Here is a 24368-nt window from a genome sequence, read left to right as displayed (position 1 = left end):
GTGTTAGTTTGATGCCTATTGGATATGTAAATGAGGTTGTCAAAGAGGCACTTGGATATATGAGTGTGGAATTTAGGAGATAGAAATTTGGTAGTTACCGGCAAATAGTGCTTGAAGTCATTTAATTGGTAGGGGCAAAAGAATTAGTAAAGATAGGGATAGCTCTTGGATCTGACTATGTTGTAAGACTAGAGATCCAGCAATGAAGATTATAAAATCTTCAGGGGGCTTACATTTTAGGGAGAAAGTAAACAAACAAAAATTATATGATGTCAGGATAGACTGTAATGTAAGTTAAGTGGGTAGGAGGGATAGAGGCTATTTGAGCAGCCCTAGAGGAGTGTCTGCGAACACCCAGTTGATATATGGGCTGTGAATGGCAGGAACTTGGAGCTATGGGGGTCTGGAGGTGGTCATTTGGGAGGTGCTGTAACAGGCTAATGGAGGCCTGGGTTGGACTTGTATCTCTGGACCCACCAGAGAATGAATCATATATGACTTGACTGTGGGGTAAAAGGGGGTCAAAGGAAAGGAAGAAGGACCAGATAGTAGCTACTGAGCTTGTTCTGCTCCAAAGACCTATGGTTTTACATAATCTCTTGAGAGAAGGCAAGTACCTGTCATTTTTTTTTTTTTTGACATGTCAACCAATATTTTTTTATTTTTTTAAAAATTTTATTATGTTTACATTACATCATTAGTTTTTGATGTAGTGTTCCATGATTCATTGTTTGCATGTAACACCCAGTGCTCCATTCAGTATGTGCCCTCTTTAATACCCATCACCAGGCTAACCCATCCCCCCACCCCTCTCCCCTCTAGAAGCCTCAGTTTGTTTCTCAGAGTCCCTAGTCTCTCATGGTTCGTCTCCCTCTCTGATTCCCCCCCTTCATTTTTCCCTTCCTACGATCTTTTTTTTTTTCTTAACATATAATGTATTATTTGTTTCGGAAGTGTAGGTCTGTGATCCGTCAGTCTTACACAATTCACAGCGCTCGCCATAGCACATACCCTCCCCAATGTCCATCACCCAGCCACCCCATCCCTCCCACCCCCCACCACTCCAGCAACCCTCAGTTTGTTTCCTGAGATTAAAAAAATATGGAACGCTTCATGAATTTGCGTGTTATCCTTGCACGAGGCCATGCTAATCTTCTCTGTATTGTTCCAATTTTAGTATATGTGCTGCCGAGGGGAGCACGAGTACCTGTCATTTTTATCTTTAAGTTTATTGATCACTTATTACATACTTGCCTCTGGACTAAGTGCTTTCTATGTAATTTATTATTGAATCCTCACAACCTGGGAGGTCTTTCCTATAGATTAATTCCCATTTTTCTGATGAGGAAATGGCCTTGGGGAGGTTAAGGGACTTACCCACAGTCACGGTTGCTGTGGTACAGACAGGGCAGCAGTCTGATGACAGCCAAGTGTTTGCTGTTTACCGTGTCCGCCTGCCTCCCCCTGGGGGTGGTCATGCTCTGTGGGGCGGGCCGTTCCTTCCTAATGAAGATAGGGGCCAACTAATCTGGAGTGGTTTCAGTCTTCATCAGACTTGAGGGGGATTTAATCATTTTTCGTGAAGAAGTGAAGAACAGTAAACAAATGCATTAGTTAGGAGATTATATGGCTGTAGCAGAAAGTCGTTACAAAGAAGAACATAGCTGGGTTAGAGTTCTCAGTAGACACAGAAAGTTGCCTCGGTGGCACAGTTGTCCGGGTAGTTTGTTGAAATGCGTTTGACATGGTCTCACCAAGGAAGCTTTATCTTTTGACGTGAGCAGAATTCTAAGGAGAGGGGGTAGTCATGGAGTGGTAGGGGGTGGGGAAGTGGTCTTTGTATAGGTTGAGTGTGTTAAAGGAAGCCCTTGATTGAAATGTGCAACTTGAGAGCTGTGGGCACCATGCGATGGAGGAGACTCCTGAGCTGGAGTTTTTAGTTAATAGGAGAGGCAATTGGGAGTCCCATGGGCTCTTCAGAGGACAGGGACCGGATCCAAATGATGCTTGGAAAAGGTGGATTTTCTTGCATTAATTGGAGTGGGGCACAGCCAGAGGCAGACGTGCCTGGGATCATTGTGTGGGCTTTCCGGTACCTCTGTGAAGCAGGCAGATGACCACTTTCGTTCACTCAGTGAAGGTGTGGTTAGACACACTGTGAAGGGTGGTTTCCCAAACACTTTGATTTTCCCACGTTTCTTATTTGAGGATGCTGGGAAAGCAAAGCATTTTCCTTATGAATTTTAAGAAAGAGTGTGTTTTGGGAGGGGTAGTAATGAAACTATTAATCTTATGTATTTAATGCACCCACCAGTGATCGGTCTCTTAATGATGCTAATTTAACATGAACTATTCCTACCCTCTGCTAGTTCTTCGGTTGTTGTATCTGCAGTAGGCGACAGGAGCGGCCTAGCTCAATAGTAGTGGACGACCTGAATCTTAATTTTGCCTAGTGAATGTCACAGTTGGACCCCCTGAAAACTCAAAGTGTATTCTATAGCATAGCACTTCCTTAGGGTGAGATTTAAAATTTTTACTTGCATAATGCTATTACATGTTTTTCTCTTCCTTTAACTTTTTCATTACAGTGAACAAAACTTCATGAACTGTTCTATAATGCAATTTTAAAGTTATCATTCTTAGTATGTGAACATAAGCCCCCAGTTTCATTGCCTGAGTGGTAGTGATGTGCATGGGGGTCTGCAGTTTTTAATTGAACTTCAAAGACAGGAATTCTCGAAAGACAGGACTTCTTGACTCTGGGGTTCTGGGTGAGTGTCAGGGAGTCCATGAATAGCCACAGTTGTCAATAGTGTTTTGTCTAAATGACCATTTGCTCTTAGCAGATCTCAAAGAGGTCACTGATCTACCAAAAGATAAGAACTGCTTTTTGTAGAGGGACAGCTGAACGAGTAGACATACATCTTATTTAAGACTTCCCTAGCTGGTAAAAACTTCAGTTGTGAAATAGGGTACACCCTGTGCAATGCTTGGGAAGCTTTGGCTGGATTGCTGCTTCAGCTCTGTCAGTTGACCTGGAGTCCAAAAAAAAAAACCTAGTCCAGTCTTGCTCTTTTATTGGAAACTGCAGTGGCCTGCGTCCTTTAATCTTTGCTATTGAACGATATTGTGAGTTTTGGGTACCTTCGAGTAGTGGTGTTTCCTGTTTCTGTTAGTAAGTGTTGTGTGAAAAAAGGATTTTCCTACTAGACAGTCATAAAGCCTAAAATTTTTAGTTTATTAAAGCTCTGAGAAGTCCTGCAGAAAAAGAAATCTAACTTTGTCAAACTTACTTGAACAGGACCTTTCTTTTGTGTGTGAGACCTAAACACAATCTACAGAACTAATGAAGCGATCTCTAATGCCCTTCTCTAGTTAATTCCCTGACATGGATGGTGGTGTTTGGAGGGGCCCTTTCTGGGTTCACGGTTAGATTTTGTCCAGGAACACCTGCTGTGATGAAAGTGGAGTTGGCACGCTCTGGGAAACAGGCAGGATAGATGACATGACAAAATATGCGGAAACAGTCTGCTTCAGTCATTTTGACTTGGGTTGCAGAAAGTGATGAGAGTTAAAGTTACGGAAATAAGTTTTGAAGGTATGCACCCAAATTTAATAATACATATAAAAAGCTAGAGGAATGTATGTAGTAGATTAGGAGAGGATGGAACTTTAGCCGTAATTTTTTAAACTCGCTGGGAAGATCATTTATTGTTACCTTTGTAAAGACACTTGGAAAATGAAATATTCAAAAGATAAGCGAGGGGAAAAATTGGTTAAGAGTTGGAAAGAGCATTATTTGGGGGAGGTTCTGATTTTGGTGTTTCACAAAAATAATGTGTTATTTTGGTGACAGAAACTTACTGCCCTACGGTAGATTTAGTTTATATTACTTTGGGACTCAAGTCCATTTTCTTACACACATTCCAGTAGAGAATGAGAATATTGAATAAGAACAGTGTGTGTCTTGAAAGTAAATAACCTCCACATTGATAAGAATTGTGGCATGCCTGGGTACTGAGTGTCTTGCCTGCGATCCCAGAGACTGTTCAGAAGCTGTTCCAGTTCATTGGGTCAAAAATCCACTATTTACGAAAAGCTAAATGCGGATTTGCACGATTGACCATAATGGCTTCAATTTTGAAAGATAGTGGTATCAGGGAGCACTTCCAGTCGGTGGGATAATTTGAGAATCGCCCATGCTCAGATGGCTAAAATATTGTACTTTTTGCTACTTCATCACTCTATTTTAAAAATGGGGGTGGGGGGAGAGGATAAAGGCCTGTTGAGAAGGTGGAAGAATGTCAATTGGAGAGTAAATCACAGTAACCCCGTGAAGCCACTCCTTAGTTAACAACTGCCTGAAGGTTAACCGTCCTTTAGAAGCCTGTCCGTTTGGAGAGGCTGACTGGGGGCTTCTGCCCCTGTTGTTGTGGATGTGTGTGCATGCACGGGTGGGTCAGGTGAAGGGAAGAGAGGACTTGTGAATAGGGTAGAAGGTGTGGAGAACAGAAAGCTAACAGTAAATCCTAAAACTTGGAGCACTGGGAAAATTTGACTATTTTAAACTGTACTGCTCACTTAAAAATAGTAAAATTATACCATTATTCTTTCAGTATGAGGGAGAGATAAAAATACAGTTTTTCTAAATTGGAAAATTTGCTGTAATCTTGCTGCTAATGACTGATTTCTTCCAACAGTTGCAAGGCAGTTTTTGCTCTGATAGGTTGATAAAGGAAACAAAATCAAGAACATATTGGAAGTTCTCAGAGAAAATTACAGTTTAGGTATGTGTTGGGGGTGGATAGTTAGACATTTTAATTGAAATAAAACAGTTTTATACTAATATGGGATCACTGTGGGTGTACATTTGTAGTACATCTGCTCTTGAAACATTTCAGTAGGGTTAAATGTATGTTAATGCTTTTGCAAGAAAATTATTTTTGATCACATCCTTAGTCTAAGGAAACTAGCTTAGGAAATTGGTTTCTTAAACAATATAGATATTATACTTGCATTTAGAGAATGAATTAGGGATTCTGTGTACTGCCTTAAAAATTTCAAAGAGTTCAGATTTTTTGGTTGTGTTCCTCTCTAGTGGTGAGGAAAGTTAACAGTAATTAATACAACACATGATTAAAGCAAACTTATGTACCTGGGGAGTGACCACAGTCTGCTCTATGCCTCCAAACATCGTTTTAAGGCACCTACTTTGGATATTATGAAAGACTGCTAATGTTTTAGTCTGTCCAACTGAAAACAACTTCTCTAGCGTGTAGATTGAAAATATCTCAGTTGACCTTTCCCTGTTGATTTAGATAATGCATATGATAGAAGATTAATATCGAGGGCTAGGTATCTGCCAGGCTTTAGCCTTTTTTTACTTATTTTTATTTATTTTTATTTTTGTGAACCAGCGTTTATACTGTGATGAGTTAAGCAGTGTAGTAATCTTGAGGATTTATAGATCCATCAGATTTTAGAATAGGAAGGATTCTTACCAAAAGGCAGACCGTGGGTTTTCATTGTCATAGTATGGAGGTGCTCATTACCACTGTGGACTCCCTCGCTCCGTCTCAAGTCTGCTGAATTAAAATCTTAGGGTGTGGGGCTTGGGAATTTGTATTAAACAAGCTCTCCAGGGGAATGTCCTTTTCACTGCAGTTGAACAATGGCTGGTGTAGTTTATGGCTTTCTTTCATGGATGTGGAAAGAAGCCCAGGGAGGGGGGAAAGTGACTGCTTTTGCAGGAACCACAACTTTGTCTTCTGCACTATGAGAAGGACGATCTTTTTCTAGGGTGCCCATGACCTCATCAGTGTAGTCCCATCCCTTTCTAAGTACAGAATTGGAAGAGGTCCAAATTACCTCTCATTTTTACCCTATGCCAACACCACACATATATGACTTCAGTCTCATATTCAGCCCAGCTTGTCTGCGCGTGTGTGCACCGAGTGCGTATATGCTTATTTTGTGAAAGATACTTATCACCACTATACCTACACGTTCAGAATAATAATAATAAAAAGTTTACGGGGGCTTACAGAGGACTCAATTTTAATGAGAAGGGCTGCATGTGTGAAGTACTTACTCTCTTTTAATGGCACCCATTTTCCCCCTAGAACTTTCTTGAGCGAGTGTGAATTGTAGCCAGAATACTTCTTTCCTCTTCAGACCCTTAACTGTGATTAATATAAAAAGGCACTTGTCAAAAGGGTTTGAAATGGCAGCCTTGATATTGGAGCATGTGGCTGAAGAGATAGGTCTCCATCCACTCACTCCATTATGTTATTTAACTTACCAATTCAACAATTTGTCTTCTGCTCCCTGCTTAAGAGACGATGGCCATATAAGCTGTTGTTAACCGGATCAGCGGGGTGGGATATTATTTCCCTTAGAGCGAAACCTCAACTTTCTTGAGGATTTAGCACACGTTAGGAGAGCACCCCGGTGAAGCCGAAGCCGTTCAGAGATGCAGTGCGGGTTGTTCGGCAACTCTCCGTCTCCAAGAGGGATTACTTTGGGGTTTAACGGAAACATCCTTTTCGTGTTTATTGTATTAATGAAACTTTTTAGGATCCATGAGAGAGAGATTATGGTGTAGTGTTTAAAATAATGTAGCTTGATGAACCTTTTTTATTTGAATGGGAAACTCGTTTCTGTTGATTTGCAGCTTCAAAAAGTGAATCTTTTGGAAATTAAAGTGCATTAATTTAGTTATTCTGTATGGAAACAAAAACATAGAAAGTTAAAATTTGCATAAGTGAAGACCTTGATGATTTCAGATTATAGTGTGGTGGAGGTTAAGGAATAAGAGCCCATAGAATCTGTAAAAACAAATTCAGTCTAACCACTTAATGGCATGTGCAAGTAATTTGCCAATTAAATATTTCTAGTATCTGAAAGATCTTCAAAGTAAAGAGTGGAGGTTCTTAATCTTTCTTAATTTCATACTTGCAGAAACATAATAGAAAATTACTAAATTTTTGATCACTTTTCATTCAAAATTTTAATATATGAGCTAAGAGAAGGATGGATTTTAAGTATTTGAGGAAAATTATTGCTTTTTGAGAAATGTGTAAACTATGATACTTCCAAATCACACTGTGCCTGATTTTTTTGGTATCATTTGTAAATATTTGATTCCCAGGTAACAGTTTTCATTATAATTAAGACTTCAGATTTTGGAGCTTTACCATTTTGATGGTCACCTACTATGTTTAGAACATTGTGCTAAGCATACTTAGCTCCAGAACAACGCTCTAAGGTAGATATTTTATTCCCATTTTACAGAGAGAATTGAGTCAGAGTTAGTAATTTGCTTAATGTCACTCATTAGTAAGAGGCAGATCTGGCAGTCGCAGGTTTTTGAACAAAACAGGTTTATTGAGATAAAATTCACCTGCTTAAAGTGTATATAATTCAGTGGTTTTTAGTATATTCACAGATTTGTGCAGCCATCGCCACAATTTTAGAACATTTTCATCACCCCAAGGACATGTTCATCATCCCATACCTTAGCAGTCCTCACTCCCCCTCCCGTTTTCTCCTTGTCCCTCCAGTCCTAGGCAACCAGTAATCTATTTTCTGTCTCTGTGTATTTGCTCGTTCTGGGCATTTCACATAAATGGAATCATACAATATGTAGCCCTTACAGACAGGCTTCTTAGTATGTTCTCAGGGTTCATCCATGATCTAGCATTTAACAGTACTCTTTTCCTTTTTATTGATAAATAATATGTTGCTATGGACATACCACATTTTGTTTATCCATCCTTTAGTTAATGGATATTTGGACTTTTCCCCACTTTTTGGCTATTATGAATAATGCTACCATGAACATTTGTGTACAAATTTTTGTGTGAACATATGTTTTCATTTCTCTTGGGTATATACTTAGGGGTGGAATTGTTGGGGCATTTGGTAACTATGTTTAACTTCTTGAAGAACTGCCAAATGATTTTCCAAAGTCACTGCATGGTTTTACATCCCCACCAGCAGTGTATGAGGGTTTTGATTTATTAATATCCTCACCAATACTTGTTATTAGTGGTGATGAAGTGGTTATCTCCTTGTCGTTTTGGTTTGCATTTTCTTGATGGCTAATGATGTTGAGCACCTTGTATGTGTTTATTGGCCATTTATATGTCTTTTTTGGAGAAATATCTACTCAAATCCTTTTGCCATTTTTAAAATTGGGTAATTTGTCCTTTTATTATTGAGTTACAAGAGTTCTTTATATATTCCAGAGTTCTTTATCAGACACATGATTTGCAGAATTTTTCTACCATTTTGTAGTCTGTCTTTTCACTGTGTTGCTGGATAGTAACCTTTGGAGAACAAAAGTTTTAAATTTTGATGAAATCCAATTTATGTATTATTTTCATGTGTTCCATGTGTCATAATCTAAAAAATCATTCTTAATCTAGAGTCACAAATTTATGCCTGTGTTTTCCAGTAAGAACATCACAGTTTTAGCTCTTATACTTAGGTCTTTGCTCTATTTTGAGTGAGTTTTTGTATATGGTGTGAGGTAGGGTTCTAACGTCTTTTTTTTGCATGTTGCAGAACAATTTGTTGAAAAGACTAATTTTTCCATATTGAATTATCTTGTCATTCTTATTGAAAAGCAAGTGACCAAAAGTATGTTTATTTCTTGACTCTTAATTCTTTTCCATTTGCCTGTATGTCTGTCTTTATACTGGTATCACACAGTCTTGATTACTGTAGCTTTGTAGTAAATTTAAAATACAACTTTGGGGCGCCTGGGTGGCTCAGATGGTTGGGCGTCTGCCTTCGGCTCAGGTCATGATCCCAGGGTCCTGGGATCGAGTCCCGCATCGGGCTCTCTGCTCCTTGGGAGCCTGCTTTTCCCTCTGCCTCTCTCTGTCATGAATAAATAAATAAAATCTTAAAAAAAAAAAAATACAACTTTGTTCTTTTTCAAGATTGTTTTGGCTATCCTAGGTCCCTTAAATTTCCATTTGAATTTTAGGGTCAACTTGTCTGTTTCTGCAAAGAAGCCAGCTAGACTTTTGATAGGGATCTACTGAATCTGTAGATCACTTTGGGGAAATATTGCCATCTTAACAATATTAAGTCTTCCAGTCTATGAACATGGAATATCTTTCCATTTAGTTGTTAATTTCTGTCAACAGTGTTTTGTAGTTTTTGGAGTATAGGTTTTGCATGTCTTTTGTTAAATTTACCCTTAAGTATTTTATTTTTTTTGAGGCTATTGTAAATCGAGTTGTTTTTTTAATTTCATTTTTGGGTTGATTACTTTTGGTGTCTAGGAATGCAATTGATTTTTGTATATTGTTCTTGTATCCTTTAGCTTTGCTGGATTCATTTATTAGTTCTGATAGTTTTTTAGTGGATTACCTAGGACTTTTTTTTTTTTTTTTTAAGATTTTATTTATTTATTTGAGAGAGAGAATGAGATAGAGAGAGCATGAGAGGGGGGAGGGTCAGAGGGAGAAGCAAACCCCCCGCTGAGCAGGGAGCCCCATGTGGGACTCAATCCAGGGACTCCAGGATCATGACCTGAGCCGAAGGCAGTCGCTTAACCAACTGAGCCACTCAGGCGCCCCCCCCCTAGGACTTTCTATAGACAACATCATGTTGTCTGTGACCCAGCTTTTAAAATTTACAACTTTTTCTGCTATAACCATACTCTGTAGCCTGGGAAATTAACTTAGGAGAAATTACTTGACTTTTTGGGATTATGTTTAGGGAAGAAACAATTGCCACAAACAATTGCCAATAATTTTCTTTTTATAATCTTTAAAAAAGTACAGTAGATGTTAAGGCTGGAAACATTTATGGGGAAAGCAAAGTCCCACAGATAAACTCAAAGGATCCTTGAGCTTATTTGGTGAAGTCTTGCTTTAAATAATATCATCATTATTTGGTGATACTATGGGAACTGTAGGCCTTCCAAACATAGTTTGTTTGGTGCAGACTGAAATAACAATGATTATGCTTTAAGAGATAAGCGTTCTAATTTGTTTTTACTTTCAGGAGTAGTGGCTGAGCTAAGAAAAGTATGACTTTAAATACCCAAAACATATAATCAGGTGCATCATTCCTGTTCCAGTGCTAATTCAGTTTTGCTTCTTTGCCTATCTGACCTCAACCTGGGGTTAAGATTTTAAGGCCTTGTGTTTTAGACTAGGAGAGACCTCCTTCTCATTCTTTTTAAGTTGGTGATAAACCTGGCATGTGATGCTTATTTGAAAGCTATCAGCTGGTGAGTTATGAATTATAGTTACATATATAGCTCACTGAATAAGGAACCAAAAAGCCTGGAACGTTTGGGGTTTCCTCTTTCCCACCCAGGAATACAAGTTAGGTTTCGAAAGGCCAGGGAATGGTAAAGGTTTAGTGATAGGATGGCCTTCAGGTTGACTACTGGAGTCTTTTATAGAAAAGCTCATGGAATTTCCCATGGGAGCCAGAGTACAGAGCAGAAATTGGAAATTGCTTTGGTTTTTAGTTTTTGATTTTCTAGCTATAAAATAGGAAGAGTATTCTTATCTTTCATTGCCTTACAAGGCAGTCAAATCTCAAAACAATCAAATGTTAAATGAGAAAGCTCTTTGTGCCTCCTAAAAGGAGAAAAGAATATTAACCTGAGGTGATGTTACACTGTCTTCCAAAGTGAAGGGGGGAAATTCCAGGAACCATTGTGACTCTTGACTCATAGATGTTTCTGTTCATGAAGCAACAGGAAAGTGTAGAGACCAAGCATTTCAGAAAATAAATGCCCCAGAATGACGTACAGAGCAGGATGAAGTATTCATTGACTTGGGAACCTATACAGTACTTTTGGACAAAATGGGTGAGTTTTGCAGAGTGGCAAAATTTGATATTTTAATTCTTTAAAAGAGTTGATTAGTGATGAAAATGAGTAGAAATATTGGTAGTTTTCCTTTTTGGTAAGAATCCTGCTCCCCTCTGTCTCAGTCATTTGGTCTGTCCAGTTAGAGTGGCTTGGCAGTCTTACGATATTTGAGTACATAAACCTTTGTTAGGTAAATTAGGAGAGTAAAATGAATTTTGTAGAAATTGTACCAAATGGTTTAAAACAAAACGCCTCTGGGCCTCTTTCTCTGCAGTGTCCCATGAACAGGTCTTCTTCCACAGCAAGCTTTTCTTCACCATAAAGGTGGCATCAAGTCCTTGGGGTTTAAAAATAGTATTTGCTCGGGCAAGTGAGGCCAACGTCTGTAACTGCCTGGAGCAGGATCTGTCATGTCTCAGTGACCCGGGGTGGCTTTGGTCCAAAGCACGGTGATTGGGCCCTTAATTCACTTCCGAGGAAATGAACCGTTCTTCATGCTGTTGCTCTCCACCGAAAAACTCCCTCACGGGTTTATCTGGATAAATCCTTGGCAGCCTTCAGCACCCAGATCATGTTTTGTCTTCTCCAAGGAGCCTTCTTCTCTTCTGTAAGTGCCTCCCTCCGGAAGCTTCTGTTTCCTTGCCGTGAGGAACTCCTGCAGGTGAACACTTACTGTGGTACCCTGTCAGGATCTGCTGTGTAGTTGTTTCTTGTGGATTAGGCTCCGATACAGCAGCATGCCTTCTACCACCATTCTGCGTCCCACTCGGCGAGTACGGTGCGCACAGGCTTTGCTACTTCCGAGTTGTTAGCTAGCTAGCTAAGCCCTGGCGTTCTTACCCTAGCCAGTTTGTCAGAGCCCCTGAGAACGAGTAACGGGACCACATTCTCAGGGTCACATCAGTGTAACCCGTCCAGCCCCAGGGAGCATCAGCCGCATGGGAAGTGAAGAGGAGGTCATCCACTTTTTTGCCCAATGTGGCGGCCTGTGTGTCCTCTTGTGTCTAGAAGTGGCCTGTGTTTACACATTATTGTGTTACATTCGCTGGACTGGAGACTCTTTCCTACCTCCATCCTGTTATATGTTTGTCTGTTTCAGTGGGAAGTTAAAAATTAGTAAGGAGTTGGGGCGCCTGGGTGGCTCAGTCATTAAGTGTCTGCCTTCGGCTCGGGTCATGATCCCAGGGTCCTGGGATCGAGCCCCACATCGGGCTCCCTGCTCAGCGGGAGGCCTGCTTCTCCTTCTCCCATTCCGCCTGCTTGTGTTCCCTCTCTCGCTGTCTCTCTCTGTCAAATAAATAAATAAAATCTTAAAAAAAAATTAGTAAGGAGTTAATCTAACTTTTCCATAACTTTTTGGGGCGGTGTTTTTAACAATGAGGTCCTAGACCCTTGTATCAGAAACACTAGCTATGCTGGTTAAAATGCAGATCCTCAACCCCCGATAGACAGTGAGTCAGTCTAGGAGTGGAACTGAAGGCTTTAATAAGCAAGACTGATGATTCTTAAGCACTTCCCTGAAATCTTAGGAAATGATTATTGAAATAGCTTCTCAGTAAATGGAAACTGTAGTACCTCAGAGGGTTAATGCCACTGTCTTTTTTTTTTTTTTTTTTAAAGATTTTATTTATTTATTTGACAGAGAGAGAGAGAGCGAGAGCAGGAACACAAGCAGGGGGAGTGGGAGAGGGAGAAGCAGGCTCCCTGCTGAGCAGGGAGCCCGATGTGGGACTCGATCCCAGGACCCTGGGATCATGACCTGAGCCGAAGGCAGACACTTAACGACTGAGCCACCCAGGCGCCCAATGCCACTGTCTAACCTGTTGCTCTACTCTCACCCTTTCCTGACTCGTTTACATTCTGTTTAGTAGGTAGTTGCTCTAAGCCTACCGAACCAGCCATGGTGGGACAACCAGATGTGAAGAAAAGGGCCTTTTGCTCTCAAGGTGCTAGTCGTCTATGTGGAAAGAAAAGATATATAATAAATACGTGCGCTCGCAGCACATACCTGCATATATATACATATTATGTAAATAAATCTTGAAAGCTGATTATTACCAATAGTACAGGTCTATAGGATTGACAGTTTGTAGAGTTATGTCTTCAGGATCACATACAGCTCTACACTTTTTTTTTTTTAAGATTTTATTTATTTATTTGACAGATACACAGCCAGAGAGGTAACACAAGCAGGGGGAGTGGGAGAGGGAGAAGCAGACCCCCCGCCGAGCAGGGAGCCCGATGCGGGGCTTGATCCCAGGACCCTGGGATCATGACCTGAGCCGAAGGCAGACGCTTAACGACTGAGCCACCCAGGCGCCCCGAGAGAGTGACTGGGTTTCAGTATTTCAAGCAGACTTCATAAGAGAGAAAAGATCTGTGGTATAGTTGCAGGCGGTGCTAGACTTTAGAGTTCAAAGTTCACAGTTTTGAATTCAAGTCAGAGCCTCTACTAGGCAGTAAATGTTACTTTAATTATAGGAAAACTAATTAGGTTACAGTGAGGCACATTTTAAATTCATTTACTATTTATTAATTATTTTTATTTATTTATTTATTTATTTATTTATTTATTTATTTATTTATTTAATTTATTTATGAATGACAGAGTGAATGAGAGACAGAGAGCATGAGAGGGAGGAGGGTCAGAGGGAGAAGCAGACTCCCCGCTGAGCAGGGAGCCCGATGCGGGACTTGATCCCGGGACTCCAGGATCATGACCTGAGCCAAAGGCAGTCGCTTAACCAACTGAGCCACCCAGGCGCCCTCATTTACTCATTCTTGAGTGACTTAAATTTATGTATGTATATTTCCAGTCTTAGACCATATAAATATTAAAATGAATAATAAGTCTCATAGCTTTATATACCAGTATTTGGTTACTACCGTCTGTTACTTTGTATGGGACACTGAAGGAGAGAGAAGTCAGGAAAAGGAAGAATGTCATTTTTGAAAGCTATGCATGATTATTATGTAAAACTTTACTCCATCTGCATGCTTGGCAGAAAAATGACTAGGACACCATTTTTGTTTACATTTTATTATGGTATGAAATTTTTACAGTGTAAAAATTGTGTTTTTTCTTTTGGTCACGTCTTTGTCATTTGAACATCATTTCCCACTAGATACTTTATTGGTCTAGATTAGAAGATTGTGGGAGCCTTCTCTGAACCTCTGTGGGGCCTGCTTCATGCAGAGGTATGGAAATTTAGAATGGAAAGAAGCTACGGATTTTCTAGGGCATTATCTGTTTCACCACTGAGGACTGATGCATAGAGCCGTTAGAATAGTACTTGGCACATGGCTAATGCCTCAGAAAGGTTAGTCCTGATTAGTAGTAGCATTTGAAGCCAAGCCATTGGAATTTTGGTTCAGAAATTTCTTAGATGTTTTAGAGCTGTAAAGAAACTTGTTTTTCCTGCTTAATTTATTTCATCGAGGACAACCATCACCCTCACTCTCTGGGGATCTTTCCTTTTTTGTTTTTTTCTTTTAAATCTCAATTCTTGTTTCACTTCCTTTTTCCCCCCCCCCTCTCTCTCTCTCTTCCTAAAAGACAGAATAAATTCAAGGAAATTGAGAGTTGTACTTTAAAACTTTTTTGTTATTGTCCTCTTCAGGGCCAGCCTGAGATTTTCTGCCACCTTTTATAAAATTTATGCCCAGCATAGTTCTGATTTTTACTGCCTTCTCTGCAGATAAACGCCCATCCTTCTGCTGATGGCAGCACTGGCCTGTTTCTTCATGGCCAAACTTAAAAACTTTCTGGAAATGTTAAAGACATGTAATAAAAACTTGTGGATGAAATGGGGTAGAAGTAGGAAATTTGGGGGAAACAGTGGAAACCTGTGCCAAAGTTTTTGGCTCCTTTTGGAGAACTAAAGGACTAACTTCTTTTTTCTTTTTTAATGGGTGCAAGGGGAGGGGGAATCCCCAAGGTATCAGGCATAGTTTGCTCATAAAAATGAGCAGGTTTGGTAGATATATTTAAGGAAGTGAAGACCAGGACAAAATTTCATTAATATAATAATTTGTGTCCCTCTGCCCTCCAAACACATTTTTGTTGGGAGGGGGGAGACTTGTAAATAGAAACGTGAAGCTTTAGAAAAGTCAGGTTTTTCCTATTGTTGTTTTCTTTGTCAGTTTTCTTACCGATATATTTGTGGAAGAGGCTCAAAAGAGGTGAAGGATCATTACTAGTACATTCGGTGCCCATCTAAAATGGGATTCTGTGGACGATGTGCTGTATCAAGTTGAAGAAATTGGGCTGTGGGCTCTACTTCCCCATCACCTTTGTCTTTAAACGCCTTTCTCTCAGGACTGGTGGAACTTTTTAAAGCTCAAATGGTCTTAGTGCTGTTGAGTATGTGCTTCAAGATATTTCTGGCTGATTTCTAAATCCTCAGTAACTTTTTTTAAAAACTGAAGTGTATTTAGCATACAGTGTAGTATTAGTTTCAGGAGTACAACATAATGATTTAACAATTATATATATATATATATATATATACAGTGCTCACCATGATAAAGTAGTCGCCATCTGTCACCATCATTTGTTTCTTGAATTCCACATAGTGAAGTCACATGGTATTTGTCTTTCTCTGCCTGACTATGTCACTTGAAGATGACACAAACAAATGGAAAAATATTCCATGCACATGGATTGGGAGAACCAATATTATTAAAGAGTCGAGAACTTTTTAATAACTTGAGAAAGGACTATATTTAAGACTTGTATAGTGCTGTGTGTGTTTCTATATGTACATATGTCCCCTGTGTTTAGAAAATAATACTTGTTGAAACAAAACATGTGAGATGATGATATTAGAATTAGATGATCATCTTGGTTTGGTTTCCTACTGCCTTCTAGGCGTGCGTGCATGCATGCGTGTATCTGTGTGTGACTTCTTGATTTTTTTCTTCTCTTTATTGGTGGGACTATTAATTTTGGTTTCTTGACTGATTGCATGAAGATTCCAACTTTTATTTTTGCCATGGTTTTATAACCTGTGTGGTTTTAAAGTTGAATTATTTTTTATAAGGAGAAAGTAGCAATATCCTTTTAGTAACTTACTATATAAGGATAAATCTAATTTGTTTTTATCTTTCTTTTCTCTTTTCAGAGGACGTTAAGCAAGTTTTTGGACAGACCACAATTCATCAACGTATTCCATTTAACTGGGATTCAGAATTTGTGCAACTACATTTTGGAAAAGAAAGAAAAAGACACCTGACATATGCAGAATTCACTCAGTTTTTACTGGTGGGTCCAGCTCTTAAAGAGTAAATAAGTAAAACTGGGATCCTGATTTACCTCAAAATTGCTAACCTAGACACACCATCCTATTTGAAAGTATTTCTTCATTAGTATGTAAACAAGATATGATTAAATGGGTTCCTACAGACTGTGTAGAATCCCTTCCTGTGGAAAAGGAATATGCATTGAGGCCCCAGGAAATCAAGTGATTTGCTGAAAAGTCACATAAGTCGGGGAAGGGGCAGGATTGGAACTTGAATTCTTGGCTTATGACTAGTTCCACTACTATACACCAATATTTTGTTTTTCTTTGAGAAATGGACAGACATGTCCTCATCAGCATCTAACTGTAGAATTATTTCACTGGAGGCCTTTTATAGACAAAGGCACTGGGTCTGCAACTTGACTGCAGATTGAAATCACTTGGGGAGCTTTAAAAACAACTGGTATTTGGGTCCCCCACCTCTAGAGATTAGATTTGACTGGGGAGGTGGGCAGCGAGAACCTGGGCATTGGGATAGTGAAAGCTTCCCAGGTGCTTATGATGTGCAGCCAAGTTTGAGAATCACTGTTCAGAGAGTATCTGCTGTCCATACCCAGGGTGAAACTCGGGGTTGTTTACATTTCTGGGGTGCACCTTCCTTGGCCTTGTCCCTCCTGCCTTTCTCTCATCACCACCCGCATCCCATTGTGGTCCCATCATTAGACCACTGATGATGCCAGTGGACAAGTAGTAACAAAACATGATTGCACTTTAGTTGTCCTCCTGAGGTGTAATTCTTAGAATGTTTTAATTCCAATATTAACATTTAGTCACTAAAGGTCAATATCTGTATGGTAGGTAGGCTGTATGATTCTTTCTTTTGGACTTTGATGCATTTGTTTTGTTTCTCTAACATTTAATTTTATTTATATTTTATTAAATGTAATTTAAAAAGACTCACAGAAGGCCATTATTTTGCTGTGTTTAAATTCTGGGTCTTGAGGGAAAATTTGCCAGGGAAATGACCTTCTTTCCTTTGTCACTAGAAATGTCTTTGGGGGTATCCTGCTGCCCCTGTTTATTTCATGTGCCTAAGACTTTGCCAGAGCCTTCTGAGGTATGGTGGCAAGGTGTAGTGTCAGGGTGGATGTTCAGGGCTCAAGAATGCATGCCCACAAACACACACACGCACGCACACACGCACACACGCGAGTAGGCTGTGTCATGTGCTCATTCAGTCAGCATTTTGTGGGATCCACTCTCAGGCACGAGCATATGTACTAGGTTGACTTTAATAGGTACTTCTGTTTTTGACTTTTAGTGGTTTTGTTATGATATATAAAATTTGTCATGCTATTTATTTAGTTTGCTATTATTTTCCCGGTCTTCGGAAACTTAAAGCAAGATGTTTTAAACATACCTTTGTATTTTTTTTAAATGTTAATGTCTATGAATCCCCTTTTTCCGTTCTATGTAAACACAAACCGACTTAAATAACTCAGGTGTAGAATGGAATGTGAGTTGTTGGATTTTTGCTGTTGTTTACACAAGACATTGGCGCGCAGTAGGAGGTGGTATTCATTTTGATGAGGAATAATTACAATAATGCTATTGAGACAAATGCCTCAAATTGACTTTATGGAACACGACCTAATTAACTTTTAGCCTTAATGGGACGTTAGCAGTAGTAGGGATGATCACGTTTCCCTTTTAAGCAGGTATCAATTAGGCTGAATTGAGTCAGCTGTAAGCCACTCAGAGCGGCTTCTAGGCCTTCTTCAAGATATGGAGAAACCAGAGTCAGATTAAATGACTCAGGGATTACTGATTGTTTCCAGCTGCAACTTGTAGGGCAGTCGCTTACATTTACTTTCTGTGAATGTCAGTGAAATGCCAGTTTTGATGTCTACCGTTGGATTACTTCCCCCACCCCCCATTCACATGTTTTGTTGGCTTCCTTTGAACTCTTTTCTGAATGCAGGTTTAGCTTCAGACCCCTACTCCGAATGCTTGGTTGGCTTCCTTTGGGCTCTTTTCTGTAGGCAGGAACTCCTTAAAGATAGAAGAAAGCTTAATCTCCTATATTTTGGGCTCTTGCTTTGTCGAGCACACACCCGCCTTTCTGCCCTAGGGCAGGGCTCAGAAGTAGGCAGCAGCTCCCCGGCTGGTGCCAAGCTTGTGAAAGCAGGTGCTTGGCCGCTCACACCATGAAAGGCCTGTCCCCGGGCATGCTGCTACCTGGCACCTGACAAGGAAGAGGAGCGGCCATCGGGACAGCTGAGAAGTGTTTGTGTTTTCAGGGAGCCTTAGTGGTATGTAGAGAAAACACTGCTCTGTCCTACAGACGGTCCTAGAAGGGAGTTCGGGCTGCTTCCAGCCAACTGAAGTGTCCCATTTGTGAGTTACCTATGCTGGTCTACGTACAGCTGCTTGTGACCGGTGAGCAGAGCCATTCTCTGGCAAGGTCAGATTTCTGTTTTCTTCCCATATGAGTGTTTTACTCTTATCTGAGCACGTGCGAGTTTGTTATAAGCCACCACGTGGCTGTGAGGACTTGACATGTTCCCTGTCTGGCCAAGCTGCCCGCTCGCTGGGCTGGTGCCAGTCATGGGCGCTGCTTGAATGCTCTGCTGGTGTGTTGTTTTCTGTGCTTTGGTTTTAACTTCATAAAGTGGTGAATCAATTTGATATTCTTTGAGCTAAGCATGCCTGACTTACAATTTCCCTGTAAATGATAGTGTTGAAGCAAGAAGCAGGGATACAAAGCCTCCTTCCCAGAGTCTTGTTCCTAGTTGATAGAGAAGAATTTCAGAAGCAAGTGGGACTGCAGTCCTGTTACCCCATCAATGATACTGTTGAATTTACTGCTCCTGTGTTTTGTCTCCAGGTCTGTCGTCCTCTCTTAACTACATGAGGAGTGTGTATGTGTGAATGGGAGTAGTTTGATATGAGGGTATGTAGGTGTATTTTAAAATATTGTGAATATTTCCACATACATCTATTCTTTTTTTTTTTTTAAAGATTTTATTTATTTATTTGAGAGAGAGAATGAGATAGAGAGCATGAGAGGGGGGAGGGTCAGAGAGAGAGGCAGACTCCCTGCTGTGCAGGGAGCCCGACGTGGGACTCGATCCCGGGACTCCAGGATCATGACCTGAGCCAAAGGCAGTCGCTTAACCAACTGAGCCACCCAGGCGCCCACATACATCTATTCTTGATTTCAATTTTATGGTTGCTAGTTGAAAATGGGTTTTAATATACTGAATTTTTTAGAAAACAATTTGGAGAAATACTCTTCTTCTATACCTGATGGAACTCCTGTTCATAAATGGCATCAACTTAAACTTTCTACCCTGTGCAGAGTATTTCTTGTGCTGTGATTATGACTCGCTTGAGACAAACCACCCAGTTGAGCAAATGTTTGCAGAACATGCAGGGTTTGTCCAGAGGCCTTGTGCAAAGGGCCAAGAGGTACAGAGATAACAACTTCTTAGATCCTTACAATGCACAGATCTAGGGGTTGTTGCTGTGTTTATCCATCCGATAGCTCAGAAGGAACAGCTGCAAGCAAGTGTGTACACCCCACAAGGCTGCTCTCTTGTAGCAAAAACCCTCAGGAGTTTGTAGCACAGACCCTATGGCAGCTGTAGAGCTGAAACCAACATTCCAAGTGTGGTCAGGGCAGCCATCGAAAGGACAAACTTAAAGGACCAGAGACCAGCGTAAGTACATCTAGTTAACTACCCCATTTTGCAGATGAGCAACTGAGGCCTTTCGCTTTAGGCCTCTTAGCAGTATCTCATTTGTGAGTTTGATTTGCATTTTCCGAATGTCTAATGATGCCAAGCATCTTTTCATGTGCTTAGTGGTCATTTGTATATCTTCTTTGGGAGATCATTTTTAGTTGGTTATTGGGTGGACATCATAGGCAAATGTGAGCACAGAGTGAGACCTCTTAAACTTTTCTGCTAAATTATTCTGTTGGTACTAAGATTCACTCTTGAAAATAGAAGTAATAATAGTAACAATCTTTATAATTTATGAAGTGCTTTTAAATATTCTGTTTCTGATAATAGCATCCCAATACTGTGAGAGGTAATTATCATTACCCCCTATTGTATGCAAAAGAATAAACGGACTCTAGGTAAAAGTTTGCATTTACCGGTAATTTTCTGGGGAAAATGCTCATGGCTTTCATTGGGTTCCCAAAGGAGTACCCCAAACGAGTACACAGAAACTATTAGAGCTTAGTAGCTTCTTCCATAAGATCACAGACTTGTGAGGGATTAAAAATATTATGCTGTTGCCATTTTATTACATTATCTCCAGGGCCAAGGCTATAAAAAACTAGTTTCTGTTCCTGGAAGGGGCTGTGCTTCTGAATGGTGTACAGTCATGCCTTGCTGGACATTGAGCATTCCTGACCCCCATCCATTAATTGCCAAATATAACAAAAGAGGCCCTTAGTAGGGGTATGTGTTTCAGTCATTTTCAGTTACCTTTTTTTTTTTTAAGATTTATTTCTTTATTTTAGAGAGAGGGAGAGAGCGAGAGCACAAGTGGGAGGGACAGAGGGTGAGAGAGGGAATCTCCAGCAGACTCTGCACTGAGTGCAGAGCCCCACACAGGGCTCGATCCCATGACCCTGAGATCATGACCTGAGCCAAAACCAAGAGTCCAGTGCTCAACCGACTGAGCCAACCAGGCACCCCTGTCATTTTCAGGTAATGACATTTTCAGGTGTCATTTTGATGATCTTTTATAATCATAGGTATATATTTCACATATTATTAATAATTTTAAAATAATCTACACATAGATTCTAGTTGCTCCAGATTCAGAATAGAAAAGTCTAGGATGGCTACCAAATGCAATATATGTGTTAACTAGAAATCTGTTTTCAGTTACCTCTCACATAGCATTTTCCAGCTTAGAAAGTGCTTTTACTCGTATTTGTCCTTGTGATCATCTTAGATGTTAAGCATTTGCCATTGTTTCTGTATGAAAGATGAGCACACAGAGGCTTAGTTTTCTGGAGTTGTTCAGGGTGAGATAGGTGGAACTGAAGCTGATTTTAATTTTCATAAGTCTCTGGCAATGTTTTTCAGATTTTGGGTAAAATTTTTCTGAAGTGATTATTTTAAAAGACAGAATCCTGGCCTCTCTGCCCCTCAAGGGTCTGTTTCAGTAGGTCTGGACAGGGCCTAAGAAACTGCCTTTCAAACAAGAATCCTGAATTGTGATATTCCAGATGGTCCAAGGGCCACACATTGAGAAACACTGGTCTAGACTACAAAAACCCTGACTGTTTAAAAAGCACAGAATCGGGTTTTCAGGTTTTCATCCCAGTGTTGATGAGAAGCTTAGACAGGCAAACATGATCAGATTTGTGTTCCAGAAAGATCGTCCTGGCTGTTGTGTGGAAAATCCAATGGAGTGGGATCTCATTGAGGTCAGGGAAGACTGGTTGGTCACTTTCTAATTCCAGAGAGAAACAACAGTGGCCTTGGTTGGATGGTAATGGTGATGAGCCAAAGCAGGTGGATTCAAGAGAAGGTGAGGGATAGGCCTGATCAGGCTTAGTGATTTAATAGGATGGAGACAGTTAAGGATAAGGTAAAACTCCCAGTTCACACCTTTTTTTAGGTGAGTTTCAGGCTCGGGCAAGTGGAAGGGTGGTGATGGGCTACTGAAATGGGGCGCACAGAGGAGGCGGTTTTCCCGAGGGGCTGCAGAGCAGTGCTTTGCTTGTAATCGCTCTTCACTTGTGTGCTGCTGGGCTATTTCCACCTCTTCTCTTCAGTTCCTTGGAGGTCAGACGGTACTATAGGAGCCCCACTACGGGCCCACAGACTTGGGCATTTCCAAGGAATTCTGTTCCTCATTTTACGGAGCCAGGAAATTTCTTCTGTTTCCAAGGGCCTTCCTCCTCTTGCTCGAAAAGAAATCATCAAGAAATGAGCAATGCTCTGAATTCATGAAGAGGCCGGAGTTTAAGTTTGGGTTGCTTTAATTTCCCAAGAAATAGGATTGCTGACTTGGGAGGGAATGGGGCTAAAAATCCTCTCTAAATGTCTTTTCCTCAAATAGAATTTAAGAATGAAGTTACCTAACCCAACAGAGAGCCCTGAACCCAAAGGTGTGGGTGTTTTACTGTAACTTTATTCAGGTCCCCCTTTTGTCAGAAGAGGATGAGTCACTGTAGATAGAGTTGGGAGTCGCTCCTGGGAATCAGAGCTGTCTTGTGTCCTAGACTGGACACACACACTGGCAAGGATCTCGAGTTCCGTGACCGTCCTGTTGGATGCCAGAGCATATTCATGCTAATAACGGCAACCAAACAACTTGGGTTATTTTTGTGAAGTGAAATTGACCCATTTTGGCTTGTGGGTCAGCATGGTGTACAGATCCGGGCTAGTCTTTTCAGTGTAAAATGGACGTTTTGGTTATTTAGTTTCTGAGCCCTAGAGAGTAGAACTCTGGAAGCTACTGTTTCCAGGCACTGGTGGTTGTCGCCTGTCACTCTTCCGGCCAGAGATCGGCTGCTCCTGGCCAGCTGTGGTCGACCCTTTAGAGTCACCATCACTTAACAGCGCTGTACTCGTCATGCCATCCTGGTAAAGGCAAAGCTTTCAACACAAAAAAGAAATTGTACCCCCCCCCCCCAAACAGAAGGAAACGTAGCCTTCAGCCATGGCAACATCAAATTCTCAAGCTTTGGAATTGATAGAACACGTCAGGTGTGAACAAAAAACAATCACTTGTCGTCGAACTCACTGAAGCCATAGTCGTTTAAACAGGTTAGTAGACAATAACAAGGTCCTTGTTTAGGATCGAATAACCCAAGCCATTTGTATCTCTCTTTTGTCCCTCACCTTGCCATCTGTATTAGTTAAAATACCTAGACCATGGATCTTTAGTAGCCAGAGACCATGATTATACTTCCATTTTTAACATGTGAGTGCTTTTTATGTTGATCTTTAAGTTGGACCAGATGGAGTCTGAGTACAGCTTCGGTAGTGTTTCATAAATACAGCCCCAACTTGATATTCCAAAATGAAACGAGGGAAAGTAGCTAATGTTGTTTGCCCTCAGCTCTTCTAGGAGATTAGATTGTATTTTGTGTTCAGCTGGAAGCCATTGCTAGTTTGGTGGTGGGTGACTGCAGATGTGGTCCTATCCCGGTCACTTGGAGAATTAGATGCAGGACGCATTGCGTTCACGTTGCACTTTCCACTCTCTGGGCAGAGGAAATGAGAATTCATCATGCTGTTGCGTCCGTGGTGTTTGTCTGCTTGCTGTTTTGCTGAGCAGCCTGGTGTGCAGGCTTTTACAGTAACATCCTGGTAAAAATGAGCACTCCATACAACATCTCCCCAGCTGCTACCCACTGTGAAGTTTAACGTTAAATCAGAAGAGTAAGGAAATCGAGATGGAAGAGCTCTGTACTTGGTTTCTGCCGAGGTGTTGCTGTGTGTGCAGGGCCACATGCAATGCTCTGCTAAGGACTTTTTCAATTAAAGGCCCCACCCAGTGAATTGGGGATGAAATTTCACCCTGAACTCTGGAAGTCTGACCGCATGGGTGGAATATGGGGGACACAGAAAAATGTCACGAATGGGAACTACTTATCTCTCTCCCTATTCCTTTGCTAAGTTCTGTTTTTAACTCTGTTTAGTAATATGTGGATCTTTATTTTAACTAGATTTTTTTCCCTCCGAATTAGCACAGGATTGTGAAAATGAAGCGGATACTTGTGTGTTGAATACAGGTTCTGAAACTCAATGTAATACAGAATTTATTTAAAGGAGGGCTAAATGTGATACCATATTTTTAAAGCAAATCTTTATACAGTTTCTTCCTTGTTTTCTTAAATAATTACCTGCATTTTCCCCAGAATTCTTTTGAGTCATATCCTTATTGATAACTCCCTCCTTTTATTAAAGTTTTAGTTAATTTTTTTTTTAATTTCATAACTGTACAAAACACAAAACATGCAAACTAGCCAGGGGTCTTTTTTGGTGTTCTTGGCTTTATAATATAAATCATCTGGATCTGCTGCTTGTTTTGAAGGTCTGTTGGTCTATTTTGTTTTGTTTTGTTTTTTGTTCTGATAAATTGTCCTCAGGCTGAAGCACAAACTTGCATGTCTGAATAGAGGTGGAGAGAATTTTTGCATTCAAAATATACCCACTTGAAAATTGGACATTATTAAGGAAATGACAGGCCTGGAACTATTAGAAGCATGAATGTTAGACCTGAAATGGTGTAACCCCCCCCAT

General features: G+C 40.5%; 1 protein-coding gene and 1 non-coding gene across 4 annotated transcripts in view; one reads left to right on the top strand and one right to left on the bottom strand.

Moving 5' to 3' along the window:
* Window positions 1-24368, top strand: part of SLC25A13 (solute carrier family 25 member 13) — a 180053-nt gene that overhangs the window by 73892 nt on the left and 81793 nt on the right. For all 3 annotated transcript variants that reach the window (XM_035020604.1, XM_035020603.1, XM_035020605.1), the window contains one exon: window positions 15970-16109. In XM_035020604.1, the coding sequence (XP_034876495.1) occupies window positions 15970-16109 (140 nt within the window). The remainder of the gene's footprint in view (window positions 1-15969; window positions 16110-24368) is intronic.
* LOC118021472 lies at window positions 1096-1201 on the bottom strand. The gene has a single exon (XR_004682195.1). It is a non-coding gene; the product is annotated as a U6 spliceosomal RNA (small nuclear RNA).

The sequence above is a fragment of the Mirounga leonina genome, unplaced genomic scaffold, assembly GCF_011800145.1.
Source record: "Mirounga leonina isolate KUSES-001 unplaced genomic scaffold, KU_Mleo_1.0 Mir_174, whole genome shotgun sequence".
Lineage (NCBI taxonomy): Eukaryota > Metazoa > Chordata > Mammalia > Carnivora > Phocidae > Mirounga > Mirounga leonina.
This window is presented reverse-complemented; position numbering and strand designations above follow the sequence as displayed.